The 21,845-nt window shown below is 41.0% G+C and overlaps 1 protein-coding gene across 4 annotated transcripts in view; it reads right to left on the bottom strand.

The window, feature by feature from the left end:
* Positions 1-21,845, bottom strand: part of GRSF1 (G-rich RNA sequence binding factor 1) — a 57,782-nt gene that overhangs the window by 5,791 nt on the left and 30,146 nt on the right. For 2 of the 4 annotated variants that reach the window (XM_024993231.2, XM_059887527.1), the window contains exons 4-11: positions 13,787-13,943; positions 12,489-12,644; positions 11,964-12,107; positions 9,475-9,610; positions 6,737-6,921; positions 5,679-5,800; positions 4,432-4,567; positions 4,015-4,090 (exon numbers count right to left, since the gene is read on the bottom strand). In XM_024993231.2, coding sequence (XP_024848999.1) covers positions 4,041-4,090; positions 4,432-4,567; positions 5,679-5,800; positions 6,737-6,921; positions 9,475-9,610; positions 11,964-12,107; positions 12,489-12,644; positions 13,787-13,943 — 1,086 coding nt within the window. In that variant the 3' untranslated portion in view covers positions 4,015-4,040. 4 annotated transcript variants of the gene reach the window in all.

Consider the following 21,845-nt stretch of genomic DNA (forward strand, 5'->3'; position numbering starts at 1 on the left):
TGTTTTAAACACCTTAAAAATACCTTCAGTTCAGTTCAGTTGCTCAGTCCTGTCCAACTCTTTGTGATCCCATGGACTGCAGCACGCCAGGCTTCCCTGTCCTTCAACAACTCCCAAAGCTTGCTCAAACACATTCCCATCGAGTTGCTAATACCATCCAATCATCTCATCCTCTGTTGTCCCTTGCTCCTCCTGCCTTCAATCTTTCCCAACATCAAGGTCTATCCCAATGAGTCAGTTCTTCGCATCAGGTGGCCAAAGTATTGGAGTTTCAGCTTCAACATCAGTACTTCCAATGAATATTCAGTATTGATTTCCTTTAGGATTGACTGGTTGGATCTCCTTGCAGTCCAAGGGACTCTCAAGTCTTCTCCAACACCACAGCTCAAAAGCACAATCTTCAGTGCTCAGCTTTCTTTATGGTCCAACTCTCACATCCATACAAGACCACTGGAAAAACCACAGCTTTGACTGTATGGACCTTTGTTAGCAAAGTAATATCTCTGCTTTTGAATAAGCTGTCTAGGTTGGTGATAGCTTTTCTTGCAAGGAGCAAGCGTCTTGTAATTTCATAGCTGCAGTCACCATCTGCAGTGATTTTGGAGCCCAAGAAAATAAAGCCTGTCACTGTTTCCACTGTTTCCCCATCTATTTGCCATGAAGTGATGGGACCAGATGCCATGATCTGTTTTCTGAATGTTGAGCTTTAAGCCAGCTTTTTTCACTCTTCTCTTTCACTTTTTATCAAAAGGCTCTTTAGTTCTTCATTTGTTTGCCATAAGGGTGGTGTCATCTGCATATCTGAGGTTATTGATATTTCTTCCAGCAATCCTGATTCCAGCTTTTGCTTCATCCAGCCCAGCATTTCGCATGATGTACTCTGTATGTAAGTTAAATAAGCAGGATGACAATATACAGCCTTGACATACTCCTTTTCCTATTTGGAACCAGTCTGTCGTTCCATGTCCAGTTCTAACTGTTGCTTCCTGACCTGCGTAGAGATTTCTCAAGAGGCAGGTAAGGTGGTGTGGTATTCCTGTCTCTTAAGAATTTTCCATAGTTTGGTGTGATCCACACAGTCAAACGCTTTGGTGTAGTCAATAAAGCGGAAGTAGATGTTTTTCTGGAACTCTTACTTTCTTGATGACCCAACGGATGTTGGCAATTTGATCTTTGGTTCCTCTGCCTTTTCTAAATCCAGCTTGGACATGTGCAAGTTCATGGTTCACATACTGTTGAAGCCTTGCTTGAAGAATTTTGAGCTTTACTTTACTAGCATTTGAGTTAAGTGCAACTGTGTGGTAATGAGAACATTCTTTGGGATTGCCTTTCTTAGGGATTTGAATGAAAACTGACTTTGTCCAGTCCTGTGGCTACTGCTAAGTTCTCCACATTTGCTTCCATATTTGACATGGATATGCTGACATATCCCCTTGAGTTCAGCACTTTAACAGCATCATCTTTCAGGATTTGAAATAGCTCAACTGAAATTCCATCACCTCCACTAGTCACCTCCACTAGCTTTCTTTGTAGTGACACTTCCTAAGGTCCACCTGACTTCACATTCTAGGATGTCTGGCTCTAGGTGAGTGATCACACCACCGTGGTTATCTGGGTCATGAAGATATTTTTTGTACAGTTCTTCCATGTATTCTTGCCACCTCTTCTTAATATCTTCTGCTTCTGTTAGGTCCAGCTCGTTTCTGTCCTTTATTGTGCCCTTCTTTGCATGAAATGTTCCCTTGGTATCTCTAATTTTCTTGAAGCGATCTCTAGTCTTTCCCATTCTGTTGTCTTCCTCTATTTCTTTGCACTGATCACTTAGGAAGGCTTTCTTACCTCTCCTTGCTATTCTGTGGAACTCTGCATTCTAATGGGTATATCTTTCCTTTTCTCCTTTGCCTTTTGCTTCTCTTCTTAGCTATTTGTAAGACCTCCTCAGACAACCATTTTGTCTTTTGGCATTTCTTTTTCTTGGGGATGGTCTTGATCATTGCCTCCTGTGCAATGTTATGAACCTCTGTCCACAGTTCTTCAGGCACTCTGTCTTATCAGATCTAAACCCTTGAATCTATTTGTCTCTTCCCCTGTATAATCATAAGGGATTTAAGTCATACCTGAATGGTCTAGTAGTTTTCCCTACTTTCTTCAATTTAAGTCTGAATTTGGCAATAAGGAGTTCATGATCTGAGCCACAGTAAGCTTCTGATCTTGTTTTCAATGACTGTATAGAGTTTCTCCATCTTGGCTGCAAAGAATCAATCTGATTTCAGTATTGACCATCTGGTGATGTCCACGTGTAGAGTTTTCTTGTATGTTGTTCAAAGAGGGTGTTTGCTATGACCAATGCGTTCTCTTGGTAAAACTGTTAGCCTTTGTCCTGCTTCATTTTGTACTCCAAGGCCAAATGTGCCTGTTACTCTAGGTATCTCGACTTCCTACTTTTGCATTCCATTCCCCTATGAAAAGAACATCTTTTTTGGGTATTAGTTCCAGAAGGTCTTGTAGGTCTTCACAGAACCATTCAACTTCAGCTTCTTCAGTATTACTGGTTGGGGCACAGACTTGGATTACTGTGATACTGAATGGCTTGCCTTGGAAACAAACAAGAGATCCTTCTGATGTTTTTGAAATTGCACCCCAGAATTGCATTTCAGACTCTTTTGTTGACTATGAGGGCTAGTCCATTTCTTCTAAGGGATTCTTGCCCACAGTAGTAGATATAATGGTTCAGTTCAGTTCAGTTCAATTGCTCAGTCGTGCCCGACTCTTTGTCACCCCATGGACCGCAGCACGCCCGGCCTCCCTGTCCATCACCAACTCCCTGTCCATTACCCAAACTCCGGTCCATTGAGTCGGTGATGCCATCCAACCATCTCATCCTCTGTCGTCCCCTTCTCCTCCTGCCTTCAATCTTTCCCAGCATCAGGGTCTTTTCAAATGAGTCAGCTCTTCGCTTCAGGTGGCCAAAGTACTGGAGTTTCAGCTTCCACATCAGTCCTTCCAACGAACACTCAGGACTGATCTCCTTTAGGATGGACTGGTTGGATCTTCTTGCAGTCCAAGGGACCCTCAAGAGTGTTCTCCAACACCACAGTTTAAAAGCATCAATTCCTTGGTGCTCAGCTTTCTTGATAGTCCAGCTCTCACATCCATACATGACTACTGGAGTTAAATTCACCCATCCCAGTCCACTTTTAGCTCACTGATTCCTAAAATGTCGATGTTCACTCTTGCCATCTCCTGTTTGACCACTTCCAATTTACCTAACATTGACCTATCATTGATTCATTGACCTAACATTCCAGGTTCTTATGCTATATAGTTCTTTACAGCATCGGACTTTACTTCCATCACCAGTCACATCAACCACTGGGTGTTGTTTTTACTTTGGGTCTGGTCTCTTCATTCTTTCTCAAGTTATTTCTTCACTCTTCTCCAGCAGCATAACAGGCACCTACAGACCTGGGGAATTCATCTTTCAGTGTTATATCTTTTTGCCTTTTCATACTGTTCATGGGGTTCTCAAGGCAATACTGAATTGGTTTGCCATTTCCTTCTCCATTAGACCACATTTTGTTAGAACTCTCTACCATTACCTGTCCATTTTGCGTGGCCCTACAAGGCATGGCTCATAGTTTCACTGAGTTAGACAAGGCTGTATCTTAGAACTAAGAAATGTGAGTTAATTTTTTAGGAAGACAAGCTAATATGAGGCACATTTTCAGTGTATTATAATATAATATACAGTTACTAAAGGTGAAAAATTATTTTTAGGCACACAGAATGAATGCTGGGAACGATGCAAAGAGATTCTAATAGGAAAATCAAGCCATTGTACGATCATAATGAATTCTATTTCCCAGGAGAATTTCATTTCTTATAGTGAGGCTTCAATCATGATTAGTTTGATCTTTATTAAAAAGAGAATGGTTTTACATATTACAAATTAGTGAGTTAATGATTAATTTATCAACTGAAAATAATTTCCACAATTCTACCTCTTAAATTTACCTTATTATCTGGAATCCTTTGAAGTTTTATTTTCCTTTCGGACATGAATTCAGGAACAATTCAATATACCTATGATCTGAGAATAACATAAAAGGGTCCATTTTTAAAAAGTTACAAAGGCAGAAGTAATACTGTAGCCATTTTTTTGAGTTTAGCCAGTAACTCAAACCCTCTGTCCCATCCTTTCCTTATTTAAAAACGAAAACAAAACAAAACCTAACTCTGGATAGAAATATTCAGAATAGTAAATAGACAAATAAATGTTTCTCATTATAAGGTAGAGTTTTGTCTTCTTTACATTTATTTAATATTATTAGCAGAATACAGTTCCCCCATGAAAGACTTCTGGGTAAACTCTACAACAGTAAAAGGGATTTGTTGTCAAGACTGATAACAAAAATCATGGGCAGCACTTACGAACATGGGACCGATCCTTGAGCATAGCTGCAACAGCATCCTCATGGGTATCGAAGTGCACATCAGCTTCTCCAGTGGCCTTCCCACTGGAACTGTATTCCATGGTGATTCTAACAGGCTTCAATGGAGCAAAAAACTAAACAAAGAGAGCCAAAAGGAACATAATGTTACTAGGTCCAATTTCTACAAGTCTGGTGGCCCTGCACTTTTCTTTCAGACTCTAATTCATACATCTAATAAATTTACTTTTAGGAAATCTCTTTAAGCAACTATGTAATTACACATCTACCATTTCATTTGGCTCTTCTGATCTTCTTAGAACTCAAGGTTATATTTCAAATATCTGTTCATAGAGAACTTACACTATAAATACAATAATATACAAATAGTTTTCAAACTTTCCTTTATACCAACAAAGACTACATTTATTATTCCTCCCATATACATCCTTTTGTGTTTCTAAAAAATCACCCAACAAAAATACTTCATTTCTTAATAATCATTCATTTTTACCATGTTTTAATCAGACATGCAGCTAATAATCATTTTCTTACCAGCACCACCTAAACAGAGCTACCACATTGAGTGGTTAATATTCCAAACCAAAGCAACAGAAAGCAATTCTTTAAAGAGACTGTGCAACCTTCATTTGGGTAAAGATATGATTTCTATTAGGCTCTTTGAAATAATGACAATTCTGATGACCCCCTGCTAACTGAAGGCTCCAGCTTTGGATCTACCTTAAGTATACATCCTCAAGTTCAGAAAATCAGTAAGTACTTTGTTGTTTCGTATCTTTTCATTTCACATAATATCTATCATAAAATATTTTTAAAATTTCTTTTCTCAAAAATCAGGGAAGCTGGATGCAAGAAGGTTATATGGTCAACTGAAAGCTCCAGGCATTTAGGATAAGTAGATTCATGTCTAGTAGATAATTACAATGTGAGAAAAGCTCTGAGTCTTTTTTTAAACTCAAAAATTAACTGAACTAATTTAGAGAAAACCAAGCTTTTTTACTTTGAATACTAAACCTATACCATATAATTCTACATCTGTAAAATCGTTTTATGCCATTATAGATGACTTGAAAATGTAATAAAACCCACACTTCTCAGCTAACAAAAATAAAACAAGCTTCCAGAGTCATGGAGATGCCATCTTGCTCTACCTTCCCCAAATAGAAGTTCAAAACTTCAGAACTATTATTCAAAGCTATTGAGATTGGATATCTTACTGCCACACACATTTATAATGTCTTGGGCATTGGCTTGGAAAGGCAATCCTCTCATATGGACAAAATGTAGTGAAGACGTAGTTCCAAAATCAACAGCCTCTGGTATCTTTTCTGACATCTCCTTAGGCAATTCTGAGAAGTGGAACAAAAAGCACTGTCAGGAATATCAAAGCTTCAGAGTTATTCGCAGACTGCAATTATGAATGATTTTAATTTCTTTTTTTTTTTTGATTTTAATTTCAAAATCCTCAATTCCTCTTCAAATAGTAAGGAAGAGGGCTTCCATTTAAAAGCCAATCATCTGAAATTTCCCCCACCTAACAGATATCACCTGAACACTTATAAGGATTTAGTGTCTCAAACCATTACCAGATTATAAAGAATGTATCTTTTTCTAACAACAAAGAGAAGGAAAAACAATTATGAATGAAAAATAAAGCCAAGAAATTTCCTGGGTTACAATCACTTAAAAAAAATTAATATGGTAATGGGATATTTCTAGGGCACAAACTTAGAACGTATTTATCAAACTTTCAAGATTCTAAACACTGTTTTAGGATTAAGAATCAAAGGAATAATTAAACACGGAGGCAGACAACATTCCTTCCTTTGTCAACAATCCTGCTCTCTTACACACATCTTTTCCCAGCTTAAGTTTAAAATGCTGACAAACTTACTTCTTTTTGTTATATATGTGAAAACTGGCTTTTGACACAGAATCTACAAAAAAATAAGTAAAGTTTTTAAAAACCTGTATCTTCGGCCTGTACAGTCAACCCTTCATACCCTGGAAACTCTGGATACAGAGGGCTGACTATCAGACTTGAGCATTCATGGATTCTGGTATCTATGACGAGTCCTGGACCCAATCCCCTGTGAATACTGAGGGAAGACTGTGTATTCACAGTACACACTATACTCAAAGACATGTTAAATATTTACCTCAATACCCTTTATCCTATACTATTACAATGTCATACAACATGGTCATAAAAAGTTTTTTTTTAAAACAAATATCAAAACATACAACGCAGACCCAATGAATTTCAATAAGAGGCAAGTCCTTACCTATTTCCTTCTCACTTTCAAAAGCTGTCATGGGTCGGATATCCTCATTTACTTCATGCTCTTCAAAGACCATTTCTGGCTCAGTTATATATTTAGCAGTGGGAGAAGATGCTATTTTTTTTCCCTTATGAGAACCAACATGTGTTCGAACTTCATTCCTTCTGCTTGGAAATATCTCTATATATCTATGTCAAAACAAAAGTGAATATGTGCAAATGGTACAAATTAACTTCACAGTGAACTCTTTTAAAATAAAATATGCATATATATTTCCAAAGGTCAACAAACATGGGTGTCCAAAGATAACAGGTGGGGAGAAAAGTAAGAATGGACATAGACATCAGCCCATGAAAAAGTACTCTCAACAGACCAGGTCAACGATTTAATCCTCCATAAGGTAACAGTTTCCTTTTACCAATGTTTTCACCCCATTTCACTCCACAAGGACAAATATGCAAAGGTCAACTGTATATATAAAAAGAATCTGTTAAGAAAGGTTTTGTTATTTTTTAATACAGTTGATTAATAATCTCTTGAGGCCTTACAAATCATTTCTGTGAAAATTCATCATATCTGCCAAGACATTAAAAGTCACTGTATAGGAGGAGCTAACTTGCCTCAGGTCTTAACTAGAGGCTAAGGAGAATTCATGAACTAAATGTCCGTTCTAACTTGCTTTCTGTATGGCTGTGGAACTATTAAATTCAGGCTTCTGGAACCAGTTTCCTTCTTCTGAACAATGCTTTTCCAAATTAGGTTATCAAGCTCAAATTATAGGAGTCATCTGCATTTACAGACCTAGATGGGCAACATTTCTTAAATTTACTAAGGAGATTTATTGTGCTCGTGCTTCAGTTCAGTTCAGTCGCTCAGTCGTGTCTGACTCTTTGCAACCCCATGAATTGCAGCACGCCAGGCCTCCCTGTCTATCACCAACCCCCAGAGTTCACTCAGACTCACGTCCATCAAGTCAGTGATGCCATCCAGCCATCTCATCCTCTGTCATCCCCTTCTCCTCCTGCCCCCAATCCCGCCCAGCATCAGAGTCTTTTCCAATGAGTCAACTCTGCGTGAGGTGGCCAAAGTACTGGAGTTTCAGCTTTAGCATCATTCTTTCCAAAGAAATCCCAGGGCTGATCTCCTTCAGAATGGACTGGTTGGATTTCCTTGCAGTCCAAGGGACTCTCAAGAGTCTTCTCCAAGACCACAGTTCTAAAGCATCAATTCTTTGGCGCTCAGCTTTCTTCACAGTCCAACTCTCACATCCATACATGACCACAGGAAAAACCACAGCCTTGACTACATGGACCTTTGTTGGCAAAGTAATGTCTCTGCTTTTCAATATGCTATCTAGGTTGGTCATAACTTTCCTTCCAAGGAGTAAGTGTCTTTTAATTTCATGGCTGCAGTGATTTTGGAGCCCCCAAAAATAAAGTCTGACACTGTTTCCACTGTTTCCCCATCTATTTCCCATGAAGTGATGGGACCGGATGCCATGATCTTCGTTTTCTGAATATTGAGCTTTAAGCCAACTTTTTCACTCTCCACTTTCACTTTCATCAAGAGGCTGTTTACTTCTTCTTCACTTTCTGCCATAAGGGTGGTGTCATTTGCATATCTGAGGTTATTGATATTTCTCCTGGCAATCTTGATTCCAGCTTGTGCTTCTTCCAGCCCAGCATTTCGCAAGATGTACTCTGCATATAAGTTAAATAAACAGGGTGACAATATACAGCCTTGATGTACTCCTTTTCCTATTTGGAGCCAGTCTGTTGTTCCATGTCCAGTTCTAACTCGTGCTTAGTTGTGTCCAACTCTTTGTGACCACATGGACTCTAGCCCACCAGGTTCCTGTCCATGGAATTTTCCAGGCAAGAATATTGGAGTGGGTTGTCATTTCCTCCTCTAGCATGGATGTTCCCAACCCAGGGATCAAACCCGCATCTCTTGCATTGGTAGGCAGATTCTTTACCACTGAGCACCTGGTAAGCCTCTATAGAGTATTCATATCAAAATGTTAACCTGAATAAATCCAAGATTTTAACATCTAGTTACCAGGAAATAACACAGGATACAAAGGAGTAAGTTAAAGGACACCATGAGGAAGCAAAAATATAAATACAGAATGTGAGACACTATACAGAACCACTGATTCAATTTCTTCAAAAGCCAACTGGATATTAAAAGCGGGGGGCGGTGAATTCCCTGGTGGTCAAGTGGCTAGGACTCAGTGTTTTATTGCTGTAGGCGTGGGTTCAATCCCTAATTGGGGAATGTAGATCCCACAAGCTACGTGGCATGGCCTAATGGGGGAAAAAAATAATAAAAAGGAGAAGGGAATAAAAAGGGAAAGGGGATTTGCTCAAACTTAACAGAACTGCAAGCATAATAATCAAATGTAACGTGTGGACCATGTCTAGATTTTGGTGGGGAAAAAGAAGGCAACTAGAAAAGGTATAAATAGGTATAACCTATTGGCTTATACCTTTGGGTATAAACAGGAAAATGTGATTATGGACTGGCATTAGATAATAAATATTGAGATGTTAAAAAAAAAGACATAAACTGAAAAAACAGATGCAGCAGATGTAACAAATGTTAACAATTTATTCATCTAAGTGATGGACATCTGACAACTCATGTCTGTACTGAAATAATTTAACAGTCATGTTACACTGTGTTTATGAAAATGACCCAATGTTTGATCTTTCTACATCATTACTATCTGCTTCACTCACCGGTTGCCAATTTCTTCCCTGTGTTTCAAAAGGGCTTGGCTGGCCATTTCTGGTTCTTCAAACTGCACATAGGCTTCTCCTGTTTTTCTTCTCCCTCTATAATCCATGACAAAAGTAATGTCTACTATATTCAGTCCTAGGTGTCCAAAAATTATTACAAATTAGTGCTGCTAACAAGAGCTGTTTTAGTCTTACAACTTAATACATTCAATCACATTCTAAAAATTTCTTTTTTATTAGTAAAACTGTGCAGCTAGTTTGCCAGTCTCAAAGCCTATACCCACCTAATGGGAAGAAAATTATTATGCAGTAAAAAGCCAATAACACTCACCTATTCCCAGGATGTTTAGGGTCCAAGCAGTCCATCTAAAACACACAACTCTCTCTCTGTTTTTTGCCATTAATTACACATTAGGTGAAATAGAAATTTAGACTAACATCACTGCTGATGCATATCTTACTGCTAAGAATTAGATAATAATGCCTTTAAATCATATAAATTGCTGTCTTAGACAAATACAGCCACTTTTATGAAAGAATGTTTTCCTCATAGAAAAAAATAAAAACTTCATGTGAAATCACTTTTAAATGTGACACCCTCAAAGATTAGCATGATAGGTCAAAATACTTATATAATCTACAAATATTGGAACTTCAAATGAAGACTTCTCCTGTAAACAAGTGAGCCTTAGGAAACATCACTATGAACAAAGCTGGTGGAGGTAATGGAATTCCAGTTGAGCTATTTCAAATCCTAAAAGATGATGTTGTGAAAGTGCTGCATTCAATATGCCAGCAAATTTGGAAAACTCAGCAGTGGCCACAGGACTGGTAAAGGTCAGTTTTCATTCCAATTCCAAAGAAAGGCAATACCAAAGAAAGCTCAAACCACTGCACAATTGCATTCATCTCAAACACTAGTAAAGTAATACTCAAAATTCTCCAAGCCAGTTTCTACAGTACATGAACTGTGAACTTCCAGATGTTCAAGCTACTTTCAGAAAAGGCAGAGGAAGCAGAGATCAAATTGCCAACATCCACTGGATCATCGAAAAAGCAAGAGTTCCAGAAAAACATCTATTTCTGCTTTATTGACTATGCCAAAGCCTTTGACTGTGTGGATCACAATAAACTGTGGAAAATTCTTAAGAGATGGGAATACCAGACCAGCTGACTTGTCTCTTGAGAAATCTGTATGCAGGTCAGGAAGCAACAGTTAGAACCGGACATGGAAAAACGGACTGGTTCCAAATAGGAAAAGGAGTACATCAAGGCTGTGTGTTGTCACCCTGCTTATTTAACTTATATGCAAAGTGTACATCATGAGAAACACTGGGCTGGATGAAGCACAAGCTGGAATCAAGATTGCCAGGAGAAATATCAATAACCTCAGATATGCAAATGACACCACCCATATGGCATAAAGAGAAGAACTGAAAAGCCTCTTGATGAAAGTCAAAGAGGAGAGTGAAAAAGTTAGCAGCTTAAAACTCAACATTCAAAAAACAGATCTTGGCATCCGGTCCCATCACTTCATGGCAAATAGATGGGGAAACAGTGAAAACAGTGGCAGACTTTATTTTTTGGGGCTCCAAAATCACTGCAGATGGTGACTGCAGCCATGAAATTAAGACGCTTACTCCTTGGAAGAAAAGTTATGACCAACCTAGACAGCATATTCAAAAGCAGAGACATTACTTTGCCAACAAAGGTCCGTCTAGTCAAAGCTATCATTTTTTCAGTGGTCATGTATGGATGTGAAAGTTGGACTATAAAGAAAGCTGAGCACCAAAGAATTGATGCTTTTGAACTGTGGTGTTGGAGAAGACTCTTAAGAGTCCCTTGGACTGCAAGGAGATCCAACCAGTCCATCCTAAAGGAAATCAACCCTGAATATTCTTTGGAAGGACTCATGCTGAAGCTCAAACTCCAATACTTTGGCCACCTGATGTGAAGGACTGACTCAATTGAGAAGACTGTGATGCTGAGAAAGACTAAAGGCGGGAGGAGAAGGGAAAGACAGAGGATGAGATGGTTGGATGGCATCACCAACTCAATGGACATGATTTTGAGTAAACTCCAGGAGTTGGCGATGGTCAGAGAGGCCTGGTGTTGCTGCAGTCCATGGCGTTGCAAAGAGTCAGACACGACTTAGCAACTGAATACCACTGAACTGACTAACTAGGAAAATGTTCACCTAAGATAAAAGGAAACAACGGAGGGAGAAGACTGTTGCTGTTCTTTAGTGACTTAGTCGTGTCTGACTCTTTGTGACTCCATGGGCTCTAGCCTGCCAGTCTCCCAATTATGGGATTTCCCAAGCAAGAATAGTGAAGTGGATTGTCACTTCCTTCTCCAAAGCATCTTCCTGACCCAGGGACTGAACTGAAGTCTCCTGCACTGGCAGGCAGATTCTTTACCACTAAGCCACTAGGGGAGCTGGGAGGAAGATGATATGAGGGCCCAAACATGATATAACTGAAAAGCACCTGCAAAAAAATCTACGATGTCTTTCTCGTTGCAACTATAAGGAAGTCCTCTCAAGCGAACCACTCCATCATTTACCATAGGTGCAGATTTGACATGCAGGCTCTTCATTAAGGCATCCACATCTTCATTGTTTATCTCATAGACTAAGCAAAAAAAAAAAAGGTATGCAAAATTTATATAACAAAGAATCCATTTAAAAAATAATCACACTGGGTAGATTATATAAGAATCTAAAAACATACGTAATAATACTTCTCTGGTGAAAATAATAAAGGACATTTTCAGATGTTTACCATGAGCCAGCTGTAACATCACAACATCAGAGGTAAACTTTGTCAACATCCTCGTTTTACAGACAAGAAACAGGTTATTTTTAGCTTCATTTTCCCACCTTGGAAAAGGGTTATTCATAGTATCTAACTACTTCACTATTCATAATATTTAACATAGGATCAAATGAAACTGCTTTGTAAAGTACAGTTTAATGTAATGATTCCAAAAAGCAATAATATGACTCCACGTACCTTCCACATACCGCTGCCCCATGTACATGCGGTGTTTTTCTAAGGCTTTTTGCACATCCTGCTCGGACTCCATTTCAATTAAGGCATCACCCCTTCGTTTCCCATCTCTATTTAAGAGGAAATGAATTCCATTCTCACCATTGCGAATTCTGCAGTCTGAAAGTTTGTGAGTAAAATCAATCAAAACCAGAAATCAAAGTTTTAGCTCAATCATATCAATACAAGTAATCAGAGTTGCAATCTTCCAACAACAAAATGAAGCAGGATCCAAACTGCCTGCCATTTTCCTTACACAAACCCTCAGCACCAAAGGCATCCAAATGCTAATGATGGTAGTGGCCTCTTTAAATGTTTCGTGTGGAAAAGATAAGCAAACTTTAGCACATAAGTTTATGACCTCATGATCAGTAAATGGCAAATCAGGCTAGGCTCAACACAAAATGTGATTAATATGTCCTTCCAAATGTTTCTACAATTGGTTTGACATCATTCAAGGAATTAAAATATGGTTAGGTTTATGCATAAGTGTCTTCTTTGTTATGACCATATCCATAAGAACTCTAAAATATCTATCAGAATAACTCTGCAACATAATTTAACTTTTCCTCTTTTTCATTACCAAAGAAAAGACATCCCCAAACTGTGCACTCCTTATATTGGGAGCAAGTTGAAGATGTAAATACAATGCACATAGGTACTTAATATAGTATTACATGTTTATTTAACATGTAACATTTAAGCCAGCATCTTCTAGAAGCCTCTTAAGGAGCAGGAAAATTAAAAATCAGAGGAAGATACAAAAGCTTAAAATCAACCATAAATACATAAACCTTCAAACATGTTATTAAGGGAACAACAACAACAATATATGTGTTACAAAGAACTACTGAAGTATATTCTCACTAACATATTTCCACTAACAGGTTATGCACACATTAAAACTTCTGAAAAAACTGGTTTCACACCATATAGTTTTAACATTAAAATTTTTGCTATATTTAAGGTCTTTAAATCTGGTATATATGACAAATAATACATATGATGTCCTCAGAATGAGACAATTTCCATCCATCAAATAAGATGTCTACAGCATAGTCTAACTTGGATTTTATGGGAGTACCTTTTACGCAAATGAAATTACAACTTTTTTTCTGGCCACACCATGTGGCACATGGGATCTTAGTCCCCCCCCCTCCATTAAAGATCAAACCTGTGCCCCTGCAGTGGAAGCAGAGTCTAAACCACTGGATTGCAGTGGAGTCCCAAAGTTACATATTTAAAACATACATACAATATACCTGAGAAAAAGCTAAGCACATCTTCTACAGTGCAAGACCATGGCAATCCTTGAGCTCGAATGAGATAAACATCATCCACTTCCTCTCCCAACTTGGACGGAGGCAATTCATACTCAGGGAGAGGTGGAAGATCCTCCAGGTAGGTAGTTTTGGATTCCTTCCAAGAGAAATGAAGAATTGCAGAAATATATCTTGAACACGTACTTAGCAAATGTTTATTTCTACAAAAAGACTCTGAATGTTATTCTTTAGGGACAATTAGTTATTTCAGAGGCCAGGAAAATTCACAAATCTAACTCATCCTGTTCTGGCTTACATTGTCCTAAAGCAAGAAGCATACACAGCATAATGGCTTGGCAGAATATAAATTTTATTCCAGGCTTGTTTTTAAATTTATCAATCTTAAATTACACCTAATAGTGTTTTAGTTAAAGCGGGACAAGAGAGGTCCCTTCAATTTGACATATATTTAAACACCTCCTAACCACAGTAGGCCATAACTGGGCCTCCATCTCAAAAAGCTTACCATGTAGCATAGGACAAGGACACGGACAAGATGTTTTAAGTTTATAGTTACGATAAAAGATATTATAGAAATTGAAAACAGAGCACAAACAAAAGAATCAAGACAAGATATGAGATGAACACTGAAGGCAGGCTAGAATTCTGAGAGCAATATATAAGGGCCAGACAGTCCAGTCTGAGAAGGGGAACAAACAGTAGGAACAGAAGCCCATTTGCAAAACAGCAATAATTGCATTTAGCTAAACTGCAGGGTGCAATTAGGAGCCAAAGAAGATGAGCTGGCAAAAGGAACTGGGTACCACACAGCAGAGGACTTGAGTGTTAAGCTCAGTGTGTGTCCTTAAACTGGTAGGCAAAGGGGAGCTAATAAAAGACATTTAGGAGTGTATAAATCAACAAGTCAGCAGGATACTTGCAAAGATTAACCTGTCAACTGGTATGTCAGGTCAACTGAACAAGGAAAAGATCATTAATCACAAAAGCAGTAGTGTAAGGTAACTGGAGCTTGAGACACATGCAAAAAACTATATTTTACGAAACTAAACAAAAAGTGGAACATAACAAGGTTCTAACGAGCACCACAACCATAACCAGTGAAGACAACTCAGGTTTTAAGACTTGCACTCTACTAGGCTAAGGAAACAGATTCCTTTGTACCATCCTACCATTTACATGAAAACTTGTCTAATTTTAAGGAGTCAATGATAAATGTGAACGTGTAGCAAAGGCCTGATACATATTTAATAAGAATGCAACAAGCACTACGATTATCAACATATTTAATAAGAATGCAACAAGCACTACGATTATCAACACGGGAAGACAGGCTCTAAGTCAAGTGACTTGCACTCTACTGAAGAGAGATACTTCATGCTTTTTTATGTTCCTGTCATTTTCACGAAGATTTACACATAATTTTAAGGAATCAATAATGCAAGCACAGTATAATACTAGTAAAGGCTCAACACATATCATTATATTAGCTAAATTCACAGAAAAAAATATCAGAAAAAAAGAGCAGCCAGGTCACAAAGGCATACTATTTTCTTTTAATCAAAACAACATTCCCCATTTTCCCAGAATTCCATAAGCATCACAAGCTTTTACAAAAAAGGGCAGCAAAAACTATTGGGCCCAGATTCAAATCCATTAGCTCAGCCACTGGCAGACAGCAGCCATGCTGATCAGCTTCCCAGTTTCCCGAAGTTCAAGGAGAAGCAAAAACTGAATTAAGATAAATATGACCCAAGGCATCAGGAACATGTTAGTCAAAAAAAGTGTGCTGACATTTCCCAGACGCCACGTTAACAAGCAGAAGGAAAGCTTCCTATGAGGCACAAAATATTTGCAATCTGTACACACTTACTAAAAAATCAAGTAAATTACTGTAGACTCACTCCTGGGTCCCCAGGTCATCCTCAGCCCCAGACACCTCCTCTCCTCGGCCCCCCTCCCCCCATATCGGTCTCCAAGCTGTCCTTCCCACCGGCGGTGACCCACGGTCCTAAAGGACCTTCCGTCAGAAGAGGCGGAGGTGACCTTCAGTAACTGGGGCAACCCGCCTTTCCCCCGGGACTCGAGAGCGAGGACAGCGCCGGGGACCAGCCTGCTTGTGCCCCCAACCCCCCACCAACCCTGCCCACGCGAGTGCGGGAAGCTTCTCAGCAGCAGACGGCGAGGTGCGCCGAGGGCCGCCCAGGCCTAGTGCTCGAGCGACACATAAAGTCCCGACCCTCCGGGGGTCCAGCCTCCCAACTTCACGACCGGGGGGCGGGGAGCGACAGGGATGCGCGGCGGGGACGGAGACCGCCTCACAAAACCTACCATAGGCCGGCGGGAAACAAGGCCTCAACATTCACCCCCAGTCACACTTACACTGCCCAACCGACCACAGACTCGAGAGGAGAACAAAAACAAGGAGAAAACCCGAGGCCTGGGAAAGCGTCCCTTGTTCTGGGGCCCAATAGGAGGACTGGGCGGGCGGGGGTGGGAGCGGAAGGGGGGTGCGGCGCGTGCCGCGGAACCCCGCGCGCGCCGGCGAGACGCACGCCGAGGGGCGCGGGCGCGCGGCCGGGGGAGGGTCCGGCGCGCGGCCCTTCTCGGCACCCACGTACCTGGCTGTAACCCCGCGCCGGGCCCGCCGCAGCCGCCGCCAGTGACTGCGGCAGCAAAGGGGCGCGCAGGGCCGGGTACGAGGCAGCGGCCGCGGCGGCGGCGGCGGACGCGGCCGCTGTGGGAGGGCCCGCCAGCCTCCCGGCGGTCACAGGCCCGCTCTGGAAGCCCCGCGTCTGAGAGGCGGCGGCCGCGGCGGCCCCGAGCAGCAGCAGCAGGCGGCGGCGACCCGAGACTCCCGAGGGAAAGGAGCCGGCAGTCGAGTAGAAGGGCAGGCAGGCGGCGCCGGTGCGCCGGCAGCTGCTGCAGTTGCAGCCGCAGCCTCGGAGCAGCGCCCCGAGCACCCAGCGCGTCCCGGCCATGGACTCCGGAGGCGGCGCGGGGCCTGAAGGCGGCTGCGGCGGCAGCGCCAGCGGAGAGGAAGTGGAATCCAGGGCCGGGGAGGGGTGGCCAGGCACATGCGCCGCCGGCACCGGGGGCAGCGGCGAGTCGGGAGGAGGCGGAGGAGAGCTCGCGGCTCCGCCCGGTCTCCGCCCTCGGGGCGTGGCTGCCCGCGGGTAGGGAGGGGCCGGGGACCGGTACGACCCGCCGGCGGTTCTTTCACTTTGTGGAAACTGAGGCGAGAAGAGGACTTCCGGTTCTGAGAGGATTGCCCGCTGGAGACGTCCGACGCCGGGCGGTTTCTCCCGCCTTGTGAGGTGAAGTGCCAAAGCGCCGCTTCTGGAGGAAATTGTGATACTCTGGTTATAATTGAGATGCCGGCGGAGATTTAATAACGCTCCCCCCACCCCCGGCCCAGCTTGGGTTATGTGCGGAAAGCCAACTTTATTAGTTGTAAAATGAAATCTGTAGATAGTTATATGCTAATAACGTATATAGATATTCTTCCGGTGTTGGAAAATTCACTCCAGGTCACTTAGCTTTTATGGAAGACCCACATTAGTACCTATTTTTGTTAGTAGCTGTGATTTTTTTTAATGTGAAAAGACGAAAATTGAAAATAACAGCGTTTTGCAGCAGCCTTGATACAGGCTGAGGTGGCATCACCACGCTTTCTCTTGGGAAACTACTCAACATCTCCCTGCCATAGCTTTGAACTGCGTCTTTGAGCGTCTGTGCTTTATCGCGTTAGCAAGATGTGTGCTGGGGTAATTGTTTGCTCCCTTTATGCCATTTTGGCTTCCAACAGGTTTCATAGGAACGCTCTGCTTTCAAGTGAAACGTGTGTAACAGATCAGAGGGTCCCCTGAGCATTCAGTGTATTCACGAATAGACAAGCAGAGGTTTGCGAAGCACTGCTTGTGCTGTTTTCTTCCTGTGGCCAGAACCCCCTCAGGTTTTGTGTGTTGTTTTTTTTTAATCACAAATAATGCTTTTAATTCTTTAGCCTCTTACAGTACTCACATAACAGAAACTGACAAATCCATGATGTTGAGTTGCTAAGGCCTGTCCGACTCTTGACATGGCATGGACTGTAGCCCACCGGGCTCCTCTGTCCATAGGCAAGCATCTCAAGTTTTAGTAGGGGGGAAAAAAAAAAAAATCAGAGAGTGAAAAATAGAAAAAAACTAAAATTTTAAAACTTTGTTGTGGAAAATCTCTAAAGGGTGGTAAATTTCTAGACTTTCAGAAATTATCAACATTTTTCATTCTTGTTGCATCTGCCTTCACCACCACTCCCAACCTTTTTTTTTCATCCTTAATTGGAATATTTTAAAGCAAACTCCAAAGATCATGTCAATCACACTTTCATTATTCATCTTAAACTGATGACTTAGGAAAAAATGACATTCAGATTAGTTGCATTAAAAAACAAAATTCAACAGAGTATAATTTAAAGATCTTCCTGGTTTTAACAATTCATGAATTGGGCAGCATCCCATCTAGCAGGTAAAAAGGAGCTCCCTTTTGTACAGGAGCTGTACAAAATGAAAGACTTTTCTAGGCAGAAGAGGGCAGGACAAAGAAATTATGCTAGCAAAAAGTGGATTGGTTGTGCCAAGGTCTCTTTCCTTTAGGGGGTTGAGGTCTATCAGGGGTTGGTTGGGGTCTATCAGGAAGATTATATCCCTAGTGGGGAAAAGGTAATTCCTGACTGACTCACTGAAGATTCTGTTTCTGGGAAAGCAGAAAATGTGAGGCTTAGCATAACTGACTCCATTTTGGCCCTGTTGTCTTGTTTTTAATAGTAGATGTAAAGTTTCAAGATTATTGCATTTAAAGTTTGAGTTGTTTACTCTGGCCTACTTTTAGAGGGAAGTTCAGTATTTCCTGGAAAACCTTTCCTCACCAAAAACAAAAGTGAACAGAAAAATGTCTGACTGGCTTGGCTCTATGGACCTGGAGTATCAAAGAGAAGAGAACGTCTTCTACAACATTTAGGAATCTTAGAGATTGTTTTTTCTTAGATCTCCCATTCAAGAAGGAAAATGGGTTAGCTCTTCTTGACAGATTATCACTACTACAAATCACAATATGTGGACATGTTAGGAATTCTGCTCATATTTAGTCTTGCCTTCATCTTTTTATTTATTTTTGGCTGTGCTGAGTCTTCATTGCTGCATGGCTTTATCTCACAGCAAGCAAGGGCACTCTCTAGTTGCAGTGTGCTGGCTTTTCATTGCCATGGCTTCTCTTGTTGCTTAGCCCGGGCTCTAGGGCACGCAGGCTTCAGTAGTTGTGGCACGTGGCCTCAGTAGTTGTGGCTCCCAGGCTCCAGAGCACAGGCTCGATAGTTGTGGTGCATAGGCTTAGTTACTCTGTAGCATGTGGGATCTTCCCAGTTCAGGGATCGAACCTGTGTCCCCTGCATTGGCAGGCAGATTCTTTATTGTTTGAACCACTAGGGAAGCTCAAGGCAGTAAAGGAAATATAGGTCAAAAGTGGGCTATGTTTTGCTTTGTTTGGATTAAGTTGAGTGAGAGTAATATTGAAATATTGGGAAAGGAGTCTGGTGATAAAAATTTAGTTGTGTAACTAGAAGAAAGTAGGCATAATTGGTGTGTGGGGTCCTAGAAAGGTGAAAGAGGAGAGGCATCCAAGCTCAGATACAGAGATTAAATAGGAGAGAGCTCCAGCACCTTGTCTATGATAATTTAATCATAAACCATATAAACGTATTCTTCTAGTATGGTTATTTAGCACTTACTACAGTACTAAATGGGCTTCCCTTGTGGCTCAGCTGGTAAAGAATCTGTCTGCAGTGCGGGAGACCTAGGTTCAATCCCTGGGTTGGGAATATCCCTTGGAGAAGGGAAAGGTTACCCACTCCAGTATTCTGGCCTGGAGAATTCCATGCACTATGTAGTCCATGGGGTCGTAAAGAGTCAGACACGACTGAGCGACTTTCACTTTCACTTTTCACTTTCACAGTACTAAATGGGCTTCCCTGGTGGCTCAGATGGTAAAGAATCTGCCTGCAATGCAGGAAACCCAGGTTCTATCCCTGGATCAGGAAGATCCCCCGGAGAAGGGAATGGTCACCCACTCCATTATTCTTGCCTGGAGAATCCCAGGGACAAAGGAGCCTGGTGGGCTATAGTCCATGGGGTTGCAAAGAGTCAGACACAACTGAGTGACTAAGCACGGCACAGCACAGCACTGACAGGGTGTCAGCCTGCTTCTCTGACAAGAATTTCAGAGGTAGAACTAGTCTAAATTGGTAGAAAGATACACTCTGGATTTGGGGGAAAGTAAGGAAAAAGAATGAGAAAGACAACCGCCTCCCATCAGTAGGAATGTCTTCAAAAGAAGCCCTCTTGGCTCTAAAGAGCACATTATTAGGAGCTGGGAAAGGAGCTGGAAGGGGACAATTGTTCTGATTACTAACAAATAAATGAAGGGACTCATTTTATTGTCTGTGCCCTTCAGTTGCAAAAGGTGAACATACCTTTCTTCTGATATGCAGTGAAGTTGAGTTAATCTCAAAGGATCCCACCCCACAGCTGCCTTTGCATTTGAAAGAAACAAAAAATCATGAACCATGGATGTCAATAAGCCTAGGGTGGCAAAAGGAAAAGGAACTGAAGTCAAGTACCATAAAGAAACAGTGCCCATTTGTGTAACCTGTGATTAAGGTGCTATTCATCATCCAAGATTAAAGGAAGTTTATTACATTGAGTAGATACAAAAGAACTTCAGGAATTGAAGCTACCAGTTACTTCCAAGGAAAGACAAAGGTGCATTTTATCACCACTATCACTGCTTCATTCTTTTATCTGACAGGAAAAATTGATCCACTAGATCCACAAGTTCAAAGATTTGTTTTTGATGCAATGATATGTTTCTTAGGTTAGCTTTGTCCTTTGGTTTATATTCACATTAATAACACCATCAGTTCAGTTTGGTTGCTCGGTTGTGTCCAACTCTTTGTGACCCCGTGGACTGCAGCATGCCAGGCTTCCCTGTCCATCACCAATAAGACCATGGTAACTGATTTTTATCTTTTCCATAGATTGCATTTGGATAATCATTCTGTGACAGAGTAAAAGTAATAATAATGATTGACACATGACCAACCAATAAACCTCCAAATACTGCAGCTTCTTCACTTATTAAAATTAGTCTGTTAAAATTTAAGTATCTGGGAAAGAGAATAGCTGATTCATTGTTTAAATGAAATATACAGTCAAGAAATATTATTTTTTTTAAAAAAGGATTATTTTATATTAGTAGTCCATTTTTTCCCATGGCAAATATTTTTAAATTAACAAGCTGGAAGCCAGAATCAGGATGTAGTGAGGACCAGAGTCAGGCCATAGAGAGGAAAAGAGACAGGATGTAGTGAGGTAAAGGGTCAGGCCATAGAGAGGTGAAGAGTCAGGATGTAGTGAGGACCAGAGTCAGGCTCTAGAGAGGAAAAGAATTAGGATGTAGTTCAGTAAAGAGTCAGGACATTTGTGCTCTGAGACAACTGAGGAATAGGGTGAGGAGGGAGGTGGGAGGGGTTTCAGGACACATGTATAACTGTGGCTGATTCATGTTGATGTATGGCAAAAACCATCACAATATTATACAGTAATTATCCTCCAATTAAAATAATTAATTTTTTAAAAGTCAGGACATACAGCACAGTAGAGTTAAAATATAATGTCTACACAGTTATCACAAAGAATTGATTTACTGAAATGCTGGACTGGAAGAAGCACAAGCTGGAATCAAGATTGCTGGGAGAAATATCAATAACCTCAGATATGCAGATGACACCACCCTTATGGCAGAAAGTGAAGAGGAACTAAAAAGCCTCTTGATGAAAGTGAAAGTGGAGAGTGAAAAAGTTGGCTTAAAACTCAACATTCAGAAAACGAAGATCATGGCATCCGGTCCCATCACTTCAAGGGAAATAGATGGGGAAACAGTGGAAACAGTGTCAGACTTTATTTTTTGGGGCTCCAAAATCACTACAGATGGTGACTGCAGCCAG

Source organism: Bos taurus, chromosome 6 (genome assembly GCF_002263795.3).
Source record: "Bos taurus isolate L1 Dominette 01449 registration number 42190680 breed Hereford chromosome 6, ARS-UCD2.0, whole genome shotgun sequence".
Lineage (NCBI taxonomy): Eukaryota > Metazoa > Chordata > Mammalia > Artiodactyla > Bovidae > Bos > Bos taurus.